At 43.7% G+C, this 12,741-nt stretch overlaps 1 protein-coding gene across 3 annotated transcripts in view; it reads left to right on the top strand.

The window, feature by feature from the left end:
* Positions 1–12,741, top strand: part of LOC134745556 (dynein axonemal heavy chain 2) — a 172,141-nt gene that overhangs the window by 66,559 nt on the left and 92,841 nt on the right. For all 3 annotated transcript variants that reach the window (XM_063679634.1, XM_063679623.1, XM_063679640.1), the window contains exons 30-32: positions 8,784–9,003; positions 9,307–9,469; positions 10,799–10,977. In XM_063679634.1, the coding sequence (XP_063535704.1) occupies positions 8,784–9,003; positions 9,307–9,469; positions 10,799–10,977 (562 nt within the window). The remainder of the gene's footprint in view (positions 1–8,783; positions 9,004–9,306; positions 9,470–10,798; positions 10,978–12,741) is intronic.

Genomic DNA, 12,741 nt, shown 5'->3' with positions numbered 1-12,741 from the left:
GTTAAAATTATTTGTTAGCACTTGCTAATAAACACGTGCGTGCGGCAGACGGTGTTTCAAACTATTTTGATATTGTTTCTTTGTTACCTATCTTTCCGTCTCATAATAAATGCAAATTCTAAATATCTATCAGAGACTTTACATAAACTTCATAGTTCTTACTTTGTAGCTGTGTGATGAAGCTTGAAAGTAAACAAGTAAACTATATAATGGCTAAATGGAGCTCAAAGAACTTCCCATCAAGTAGGATGTCTAATTCTTTTTTATTTATGACACTAATAAGATTCTGACTTGACAAATGTCATCATTGCCGCATATTTTTTTTTATGTAATAGGAAGCAAACGAGCAGACGAGCCGCCTGATGGGAAGCAGTCATTGCCGCCCATGGACATAAGCAACACCAGAGGAGCCACTTATGCGTTGCCCACCTTTAAGAACCCCAAAATACCTGCTTCTTGAAGAACCCCATGTCATAGCGCAGGGGAAACACCTCGGAAGGTAGCTCATTCCACAACTTGCACGTTCTGGGCAAAAACGAGCGAGATGCCCGCTTGTTTTCGGTTTGCCACGTGTCAAGAAAGTGAGGATGAGCTTTGTTTCTTTGGCGGGAGGTGCGGTGGTAAAAACGTGACGGTGGCACCAGATCAAAAAGTTCTTAAGAACATTCCCCATTGTACAGACGGTAGAACAAGGCACAGAGAGCCAACGTCTCTCCGAAGGCTAAGAGGTTCCAAACCGACTGTGAGATCGGGATCGCCAACAATACGAACAGCCCGACGTTGGATGGAGTCAAGTGGAAGAAGTTGGTATTTCGGTGCTCCAGACCAGAGATGAGAACAGTACTCCATATGTGGTCGAACCTGCGCTTTGTATAACCATAGAGTAACTTATACTAGAGCGGTACTGTCATAGTAAATTTTGTAACCCCAGTAAATTCACTGGCATCTGTCGACACACTTTAAAACTAAAAATGAATATTTATAAAAATACGATAAAATGTATTTAAATATGGATAAATGATTTTTTTATTTGTATTAATTATTTTTATGATTTTGACCCATGTTTTTACTGATATGCGTTAAAATTGTTAAATAACAAACGAAACCGTCAACGCCATCTATACGACAGTAGGCCAAAGCTAGTAGCGCCCTCTGAACGAGAACCAAATTTTCTTGATTTTCGAGGCACGTTTTTTCCTTAGACTGTATTGTATCCATCTATTACGGAGTTATATCTATCTTTGGTATAACGAAAGCCGGTGACCTGGTGTGAAGTACTGTTTCGCTCTATTGAGCACCCCAAGCTTCTTAGAGGCCAATTTGGCTTAGAGTTCCAAGTGACCCCGAAACTGGACTTCGTTCGTAATGTCGACACCGAGTATCCCGATACTCTTGGATATGGCAAGGGGAATGTTCTGAAATTTAGGCGCTAAGACAAATGGAGTTTTCTTAGCGGAAAACGCGCAAACTTGTGTCTTACTGGGGTTAAACTGGGCGAGATTACGTTTACCCCACTCGGATTCCTGCTCAAGAGAGGCCTCGATTTCGGACACAAGTTGCATTCTACATTCTAACACCTGTCATCCGCATAACAATGGATATTGCTAGTCAATAGCATATCATTGATATGAAGGATGAACAGAGTAGGTGACAGTACAGATCCTTGGGGTACGCCGGCGTTAATGGGCCGGTGATCTGAGCATTGCCCGTCGATGACGACTGCAATGCTACGCCGAGATAGAAAGCAGGCGACCCATGTGCACAGTCCCTCAGGGAGCCCGTACGAAGGAAGCTTGGAGAAAAGCGCTTTGTGCCAAACCCTATCGAAAGCCTTTGCGATGTCTAGGCTAACTGCCAGAGCTTCTCCCTTGCTCTCAATGGCGGTGGCCCAACGATGAGTGAGATATACCAGAAGATCACCAGCGCCGCGACCATGGCGGAAGCCATATTGCCGGTCACTTATAAGCTGGTGGTCCTCGAGGTATGCTAGGAGCTGGTTATTAACCACACGCTCCATCACCTTGGAGAGAAGAGAGGTAATCGCAATCGGCCGGTAGTTGGAAGGGTTTGTGCGATCACCCTTTTTAGGGATTGGATGGACCCAAGCAGTCTTCCAGGATGACGGGCATTTACCTGAGCAGTATGAAAGCGAGAATAGGCGCGTTAAAACCGGAGCTAGCTCTGGAGCGCACGTTCTTAGCACAATAGCGGGTAAACCATCAGGCCCACTAGACTTATTGACGTCAAGAGCAAAAAGTGCACGCACATTTTCGAACAAATTGTAAAAAGCACTGCCAATGATTAATACAGTATGTTTCTTGTTGTTGTCGATTTTTGGAAATAGCTTTATTATGTCGATTTTGATCGAATTATCACGGCAATCTACCATTGCCATTGCCATTGGATGCCAAACTTGGGCACTTACGAAAAAACAAGAAAAAAGGCTCGCTACATGTCAAAACAACATGGAAAGAAGCGTGTTAAACATTAAACTCGATGATAGAGTAAAATTGTCCATAATTAGAGCCAGATCAAAGTGTGGGAGAGTAGTCAAAAGTCAAGCAACAGAAGTGGCGGTGGACCGGCCACATCATCAGAGAAGGGCTAGAAAAGTGGACAAAAGACCTTATAGAGTGGTAGAGTGGTACCCAAGGGGGCACAAAAGGAAGAGAGGAAAGCCTACTCGTAGTTGGTCGGATGACTTTAAAAGGATAGGCGGAGTGGACTGGCCCAGGAAAGCAAGAGACCGCGGTACCTGGAAGGACTTGGAAGATGCCTATGTCGGAGGACAAGCTGAAGTTGTCGATGGGAACTAGAATACAGTAAATAGTAATATAGCTGGTCAAGCAAATCTTCTCAGTACAAAAAGGCGGCAAATTTAAAAAAATGTAGGCGCGAAGGGATATCGTCCCATAGAAAATTTGAATGCCGCGCCTTTTTCTACTGAAAAGATTTGCTTGACCAGCTATATATATATATAATTGTAGAGAAAAATAAGGTATATTTTTTAAGTAGATTGTTACAAAACTTCAGAAATAAAGACTATTTTTATTTTATTTTTATTTATTATCACGGCAATGGAAAAGTCAGCCCAGAGGACATTGCCGTGCCTGGTAGTAGCACAACCGAGGTGTTGCAAGTCCGTACAGAAGTATGGTCTCAAGAGTAGCCGGAAGCGGAAACATGCGGGGAATGCTGGAGCACCACCATCAAAGCGAACAAAGAGAGCATGCTTGTTCTGCAACCTGAAAGGACATGCTAGCAGTGACTGTCGCAAATACAATACAGTCGAAGCTCGGCAGAAGCAAGTAACGGGAAGGTGTCTACACTGCCTCCGACGCAATCATACGGCATCGTCCTGCAAGCGCAAGATTGCTTGCTTCCGCTGTAAAGGAGACCACCTGCTCATCTTCTGCCCCAATCCGGCTTCAGATGACCGCAATGGCAACTCTCCAAAACCCTCTAAGTAACAAAGGCAGGATCTTCATAGACTGCGATAGTCAGCGGAGTTACATTACTCTGGCACCTGGAAAAAGGTTAGGCCTGCCTACCCTCCAGGAAGAAGCAGTTTGTCACTTCAACGAGACTGTGCAATATCAGGAAGGCTGGTACTTAGTGGGCCCTGAATTGAGTACCCACCAGATTTGCCATCAAATTTTGGATTGGCCTTAGGTTGATTGAAGGGTAACCAGAAAGGACTGGACATGCAGTTGATTAAGGAGTATGACATGATCTTGAAGGCACAACTGGACCTAGGAATTATAGAAGTAGTTACTAGAGGGCCAGACTTGAACGGAGCACCCAATTCACTACCTCGCCCACCATATGGTGAAACAAGATGGCGGCGGCAAGGGGAGGATAGTATACGACGCTAGTGCCAATACTACTGGACATAAAAGCCTCAATGAGTGCCTATACAGCGGACCTTCTATGTTAGAATACCTAACGGCGTTACTTTTGAAGTTCCGAACTAAGAGGTATGGCATACTGGCTGATGTAGAAAAGGCGTTTCTACAAGTAGCACTTCAAGAGGACGATTGCGATGCAACAAGGTTCCTCTGGTTAAAAGACAGAACCAAGGAAGCGACGGAGGATAACTTACTGTATCTGAGGTTCTGCAGGGTACCTTTTGGAGTTATCGCGAGTCCATTATTACTGGCAGCAACGATCCGACACTACACAGCCAGTCAAACAAGGCCTTGCAAACAAGTCGCTGACAAATGCCATGTGGATGACCTAGTGACTGGAGCTGATAGCCTGTAGGAGGCTAAACAGATCTATGAGCAAACCAGAACAGTGTTTTAACAGCTGTGTACGAATATGAGAGACTGGATCTCAAACAACCAGAGCCTTATGGACAAGATACCAGAACGTCATAGGTCAGTCAAACATGGACAGGTTAAAGTGCTCGGACTTATGTGGAATGTCGAAGAAAATACGCTGAAACTGAATTTGACTGAAGACCACTTCAGCACAGATCCTCCGATAGACACAAAGAGAAAAGTTCTTCGTGCTCTAGCATGTGTGTATGACCCATGGTTTACATATGGTTTTATATGCCCGCTCATGTTGTCAATGAAGCTTATCTTCCAGAATATCTGTGAAAAGAAATGTAAATGGGATACAGAACTACCTACGGAGATGACACAGTCTGTGGAGAATGTCATGGAAAGTCTGAAATCCATAGTGAAATCCAATGGAAACCCAGGATTTTAGTATACCTACAAAGAGTGGTGAATATCCTACTGATGGAAGCATGGAACTTGACAATCCTGACTATCACAATGAAGGAGACATCCAGCAGCAGACCATTGTTCCCAAAATAGTGTCCGAGATAAGAGATCTGCAAAGAAAGCACTTCCAAGAAGAACTAGATGGTAAAAGAACACATTTAGCACGAAATCTAGATCTCTTTGTCTATGTGGACGGCCTTCTTAGGTGCCGTGGGCGCATGAGAGTAACTACCACGTCGGTGCTCCACATACATTGAGCATCATAAGGGAACGGTATTGGATATCCCAAGGGAAAGCCCAGGTGATGAAGGTGTTAAAGCGATGTACCCAGTGTGTCAAACACGGCGGCGGTCCGTATCGTTTACCGGCCACACCGACGCTGCCTCCAGAACGAGTAAATTACAACAGACCCTTCACACACTGGTGTTGACTATCTGGGACCGCTATTGGTGAGTACCCAGACTGACAAAAGAAACGATGGGTAGTATTCACGTGTTTGACGGTAAGAGCGATACATCTTGAGATCGTGAAAGATCTTTCGTCTGAAGAATGTCTCCTAACCTTGGGACGATTTATAGCTGCTAGAAACAAGCCACAACGGATGTACTCAGATGATGCGACTTGTTTTAAGGTAGTCGCTGAGATGGTACAACAGCCTTACTGTGTTAAGAATGTCATCCAGTGGAAATTCATATGTCAAGTAACACCTTAGCATGGAGGGTTTTACGAGCGGCTTGTGGCCTTGGTGAAGCATTGCATTAAAAGAACCCTGGAAAAACACCTTCTCAATGATACCAGGTTACTGACAGTGATGAAGGAAGTGGAAAGGGTAGTGAATTCAAGACCGCTGACAAGAGTCGGTACAGAAGTGGAACATGTTCTCTGCCCGGCTGATTTCTTAAGCCTAGGACAATGTTGAACTATGAGACCATCTGCCGCAGATATTCCTACTTGTAACACTGCTACAAAGAGCGACCTGTTTGAGAGCTGGAAGAGAGGATGCAATATCCTAGAGGAATTTAAGAGAATGATCGTCAAGCAGTACCTTGCTAGCCTGAGAGAGAGGTACAACAACTCACCCAAGCAGCCTAGAGTTAAATCTCATCGATCACCACAAGTAGGCGACCTTGTACAGGTTAAATCGGATCTCAAGAACAGAAACCTCTGGAAAGTGGGGAAGATCCACGAGCTGATCAGAGGAAGTGATGGTGAATGTAGAGTAGCGAGGGTCAAGGTTGACGATTCTACTTTAACACGTTCCATTGGCCATCTCTACCCGCTGGAGGTAGATGACGAGACGCCTGAGGTAGAACCTGTAGCGGGAGGCTTGGCTGAGATTGAAGAGGACAGCAGGGAGTTGGAAGTTCCAACCAGCGTGAATGCTCACGTACCTGTGCTCGATGAACAACCGGAGATCGACGCGGATCATCTGGCTGGATGTGATATGACCAGTCACAATGAAGTCCCACCACCAGAGAAGCAGTCAGAGGAAAGAGGCGATGGCAGAAGCAAGCGGATCACAGCCATTCGTGCCAGGGATAAAATCCTGGAGTGGACGCGACACCTGCTCGCCTTGCTGCAGTAACCTTCATTGTTGTCGGGAGTGTCGCGCCAAGCGCCAAGCGCGATGTAAGTTGGTAAGTGATATCAACTAGGTTTCTACTTTGTCATGTGGCAACACTGACAGATAGAATGACAGTTCTCATGGCGGAGAAAAGCACGATGGCGCCGTTAGAGAAAAAATGAAGGTACGTGCATGAGGTGTTGGACAGCGCTGGGTGTACTGTGTCGGTACACGGTGCGCCTTCACGTTGTAACGAGAGCCTGCCCAGACTCACCTGGAACACTGGAACTGGAATGTATAAACACTCATGTTTATACACTTATTTATGCATATATAATCGACATCCTAACTACATGGGCGTGGAACAAGGGGTTAACCAACGGTCCTTGGTTATCGTAGTTTGACTAAGGTGTAGTCCAATCTCGACATTGGACTGGGAAGCCCGGGGCTTCCCGGAGTGTGTACTGGAAACACACAGGCAGGCATGTAGTACGGTCGGTTATAAGTTGGAGTATAAGGGCCGGATCCAGGGGGCAGGCATATGGAGGATCCCGTGGGGGCACCGCCCCCACGTCCAGGTGGTGTGCAGGACACCAGGGTACTAGACGGTAGTACCTAGTCTGGAGGCGAACCGAATCGTACGGGAGAGTCACTCTGGATAGGCCAGTAGACTGCACTCTCATATTGATACAGATGGGCGATGTCAACTCGGAAGTTAATGTACTTGTACATGTAACAGTGTGGTCGTAGGTGACCCCTTCTCCTACTCTCATGTAGCATGGTGTTATGTGTATTCATGATGATATATATCGTTAATTACTTTGTTGCCCAGAGCAATCTATACCCAATTGGATTCAGGCACGTGTATTATGCATGGCTGGGTATAGATGGCGCGACACCCCACATGTGTATGTGCAATGCACAGTTTGGGTGCAGAATGCAATATTCGCAACGAGGCGGGAGTCATTTTGATGACGTCATTTCGCTGAACTAGATGGCCGGCGCCGCTGTCTCCCGGCAGTTTTGGAGACCGAGTACCATGCCCAACAACATACTGAAATTGTGAGTATCAGGATGGCGGGTGTACATCAACAAATGGAGCTGCGGTATACGTCAGGAGTTAGTGCTAGCAATGTGCCAAATGTGCGCCAAAATTGGAGCAATGTGCTCTTTAAACTCCAGAGATATTTAAGACGTCCGCCAACCTGACGTCAGGTTGGCGGGCTCATTTCCATTTCTAGCTAATGGCTGCCTACTCAAGGGTGAAAGTACTGCCTACGGTTAGTGCTCGCAATGTGCTTCCACATGTATGAAGCACAATCAAATTCAGAGAGCGGTTAAAGAGTAATATGGAATTGAATAAGTATATATATATAGACGCCTGCTTATTTGAAATAGCAATGATAAAGATATGATTTGTGATATCGCTATTTCAAATAAGCAGGCGTCTATATATATATATACTTATTCAATTCCATATTACTCTTTAACCGCTCTCTGAATTTGATTGTGCTTTATACATGTGGTAGCACATTGCGAGCACTAACCGTAGGCAGTACTTTCACCCTTGAGTAGGCAGCCATTAGCTAGAACTGGAAATGAGCCCGCCAACTTGACGTCAGGTTGGCGGACGTCATTTATATCTTAAATATCTCTGGAGTTTAAAGAGCACATTGCTCCAATTTTGGCGCACATTTGGCACATTGCTAGCACTAACTCCTGACGTATACCGCAGCTCCATTTGTTGATGTACACCCGCCATCCTGATACTCACCTAAAATTTGGTAGCGGTTTCCGGATCTGAACTATGTCTTCGACTGTTTCCCATAAGGCATAGTACTACTTTTCGAGAAGTGTTTTTTTATTTGTAATGTACCTAATGAAATCGATGCGATGTTTGCGAAAAAGATGAATATCGTTTGGGGGTCGTCCTAATACAACGCGATTATCGCGCGAATTTAACTCATGTAAACGCGGGATCAAACATATTGAACTCGAATTAATTGTATTAATTGACCAAATTGCGCGACTCGAGCGATTCGAAAGCAATTTGAAAGTCGTTAAATCAAAAGCGCAACCTGCCAAGCCGGGGCCCATGCGGCAAATTACGAGAGCGGCAAATTCGAACTTCTTGCCAGACGAATTACACACATCATCAACGCAACTTTGACCACTGAGCTGTCTCAGTGTCCAGTACTTTAAGGGTATGTGCGCACTATACTTTTATACTTCCAATATTATTTAAGTAAAGGTTACATTTAATTTTGAAACAATGTCAAGTAATGCAGAAGAATTATAAAAAAAAACAATCTAATAGTTTTCCCCTAATTTTCATTTTCCTATTGACTGCTATTTTATTGCACACAACAGTATGGTTTTCGTCGGATTCGGCAATTGGACATAGATAATTATGCTATTCCTGCGAGACAATGATTTATTCAGTAAGTGCAGCATAACGATTTGTTCATTTAGCAATATTTCGTCAGATTATGTGGACCTCAGACTGCACACGCACCCTCGCGCGATGCGAACTCATGAAGGAAAAAAAGCCCATGAAGAAACTACGTAAAAAACAAAATGTTATACTCGCCACACTCCAGGGCATGTCCCGAAAAGAGATTCCGAAAATATTGAGAGCAAAGGTCAATGCGCTGTGCGTTATTGAGATACACTCCAGGGATATGGTTGACAAGATGTATAAAACGGGTAGGTCAACTACTCTTCCATCGATGTTTCTGGATGGGTCATTGTCATCGATAATCTGGGAAGTTTATTTATTACTTATACGGTACATATACCTAATACAACCGAGTCAAAATGATATCCGCCGTATATTTAGCCGTTTTGAGTGTCGATAACAACTACCTGCCTACATATTTCCTATCCCCAACGGATGAATCAAGATTCGGTTAGAAAACACTGATTATTATGCTATTCATAACATGAAACTGTTTATAGTGACTTAGGCTGGCTCAAAGCACACTAGATCTTAATTCTTAACAATTTTAGGATGCATGACGGTATCAGCGTTTGAATGGTTTTCCCAGCTGAAGTTCTATTGGGACCGCGAGCGCGAAGATTGCTATATCCGCCAGACGAACACATGTTCTATATACACCTATGAGTACATTGGAAACTCTGGACGGCTTGTGATTACGCCTTTAACTGACAGGTGACCCCGTAAAACGATTGGTTAATTTATGTTTAAGCCACACAGCACTGCTCTAGCAGCTCCGTCTGCAGTATCATCGAGACGCGTGTGTATTTGTAGGAGCTACCGCCGAAGACGTGCTGCATACCTACGCTTTCTGTGCCTTGATTTATTTGATGTAGTAGGTTTAGCACAGCAGTGCCGCGTCAACATCTGACTAGAGTCTGTTCGGAAAGAGAAGAGTCGTGGAATGTATGGGGGCCCCATACATTCCACGACTTCTCTCTTTCCGCACAAACTCTACCCGCCTTTATAGGGCTCCGTACGCAAAGGGTAAAAACGGGACCCTATTACTAAGACTCCGCTGTCAGTCCGTCCGTCTGTCTGTCTGTCTGTCTGTCTGTCTGTCTGTCCGTCTGTCACCAGTCGTCTACACAGTTGAAATTTTCACAGATGATGTATTTCTGTTGCCGCTATAACATAACAACAAATACTAAAAACAGGATAAAATATATATTTTCAACGTTTTTATTCCACCGATTTTTGGCTCATAATCCTAGATTTAAACACACGTGCTTTTTCAGTATATTATAAAACTCGTGCTTTTTCATTATATTATCCGATTGAGTTAAGAAGGTAACTGATTGCTAGTAATATGCATGGAAACGGAGCTGGCGGGCATCGGCGCGCCCGACCGCCTGCCGCCGCCCGCGGCCGGGGCGAGGGCCGGCCGGCAGTATGACAGATTTTAGACTGTTTAACAATTTAAATTTGATTAATATGAGTTTCTTTTTTTGTGTGCAATTGTGTTGTTGAAAAACGTCGTATGAAACGCGTGTGCATTGGTCATTACACACATCGGCTTTCTTATTGCGCGCTCGCTTACAGCTCGCGCGCACAATATCGCCTCGTGTGTAATGGCCAACTTAGGTCACTTGTATCACAATGTACTATTAAGTGGGGCTCCCATACTACTAATGCGAATGCTCTTCGTGCGCGAATCCGACTCTCACTTGGCCGGTTTTCTAACCGTAATAATTAGAGAGGGACGGGTAGTCTATCTATCGAGCGCGAGATACTGTCACAGCGCTCCTGCTCCAATCCTATGGCACAGAATAAGTAATAGTATTATCATATGTACCTATGGTATGGCAAGTAGATTTATCGCATCAATCAGAATCGTACCTATTTTAATTCTACATGGAGGATTTAAATTTAGAATCATTACAGCCGTGACCCAGTAATTCAAAATTTTAAAATAAATCATATTTAGTGCAAAAAATTGCCTCGGTGGCTTTCGTCTCTATCCTATTTATAACATTTATAAGGATTTACTGGAATGCTCCACAGATGCTACATAACCCTCACTACAGCACTAAACCTTTTCCGAGGCGGCAGCCCTCAGGGCCCTGCCGGGACGGGCAAGACGGAAACCACTAAAGATTTAGGACGTGCTTTGGCGCGATGGGTCGTTGTCACCAATTGTTCTGATGGGCTGGACTACAAATCTATGGCCAAGTGCTATTCAGGTATAACATTTTAATGTATGTTGTGACAACCAGAATAGATACGCTGTTCAATATTGTTCCACGTCGAAACTGTCGAAAGGCAAGGCTGTCGGTGGGAAAAATACTTAGTTGAAAATGTTCGAGTTTATATAAATAATATATTACCGTAAAACGGGGTGGATTTAGGAAAATTTGGGGTTTCTCAGAAAGTTTTAAAACGGCCATAAAATTAACATTATTCATTATTTACTGAAACGTCTGAAAGTATTCGTGTAACTAGCTAGATTACTATATATTGATGTTCACCTAATACTGTAAAAAAATTATTATGGCTTAAAAACTAAACTTTATAAGTCGCCCCCGCAATTGAAAGCCACCTAGTAAGAGATTTTACATCCCGTTTTCTAAGGGGACCTTGCATTTTTGAGACAAAGCAAACCGCTTGGAACAGGTGTTCCTGGGGGTGATCTGAGCTGATTTAGCCCGGTTGCCACGAGGTTCCCCCCAGCAGGTGGGCAGGGGGGGGGGGAAGTGCCTCCGGCGCGCCCCACTGTAAGCTTTATATCTGCATACATCTAGCAAATATATCAAGTTTGGTGTCTTTTTCGTATAATTCGAGGATGAAGAATTCATTTCTGTGACATACAAAAAATTCGAGAAATACAAAATTTAAAAAAAATCTACACTTTTTTTTTCGAAAATCCTCTATAGAATTAAAACTATGAGAATTTGCTCTAGAAAAAAAATACCCCTGAATAGCCCAGTTATCCTACTATATAGAATAGTAAACTTGTCAAACATTTTTCTTTTATAACTGTTAAAAAAATGTTTTGTGTCGCGCGGAGTACCCGCGTTGTAAGAGCGGTATGCAGCTTTTAGGATTTTTAAGTATGTTTAGATGATTTCTGATAAGTTGTTATTCTTCTAGATTACATTAATAAATTACTTCTGGACGTGATATATAGTTGGTATTAGTACTACTAAAGGCATTTATGCAAATGACTTTAGTAGTAGCATAAGCATGGGCAATTACGCCACTGTCTTCCAAGCCGAGACATACGCTATAATTGCCTGTGTACAAGAGAATATAGTTAGGCAAACCCAAGGGAGGAATATCTATATTCTCAGCGACAGTCAAGCTGCACTCAAAGCGCTTAAGGCGCCTAGAGTGGACTCTAGACTGGTATACAATGGCATCCAAGCTCTGAACAAACTTGGAAGGCAAAACAAAGCGCAACTGGTATGGATCCCAGGGCACGAGGGATTCATAGGCAATGAAAATGCAGATGAACTTGCCAGAGCCGGATCTACAAACAACCTTATAGGTCCGGAACCATTCGTGGGGCTCTCACAGGAAACCATTACAACGGCTATCAAAGACCTTACTAAGACCAAACACCAGGAAGAATGGGACAGTTAGCGGAAGCCGCTCGACCCCAATTTCAAAGGAATACCGCAAATCGATGTACAGGTTAGCCGTTTGGCACACGCATACTAGAGGTCAAAACAAAATTTTTGACCCGCAGTTCCTAAAAAAAAATCGCTGGGGGGGGGGGAAATGGTAAAACATTATTTTTTTTGTATGGAAAAAAAAAATCCAAAACCTACCGAGTGTGGTATCATACGAAAGGGCTTTTTGAGGCGATTCTAAAAATATATCACATTACATTTCGGGCATTTTTTTTTAATTAAAACAAAAATAATTTTCGAAACATACCAAGTTTGGGCTCCTCCAGACATGGCTGATTTTTTTTTGTACAATATACCACAAATGATACGTGATAT

This window comes from Cydia strobilella, chromosome 1, assembly GCF_947568885.1.
Source record: "Cydia strobilella chromosome 1, ilCydStro3.1, whole genome shotgun sequence".
Classification (NCBI taxonomy): Eukaryota; Metazoa; Arthropoda; class Insecta; order Lepidoptera; family Tortricidae; genus Cydia; species Cydia strobilella.
Note: the sequence above shows the minus strand (reverse complement) of the source record. Positions and strands in the feature narration are given on the sequence as shown.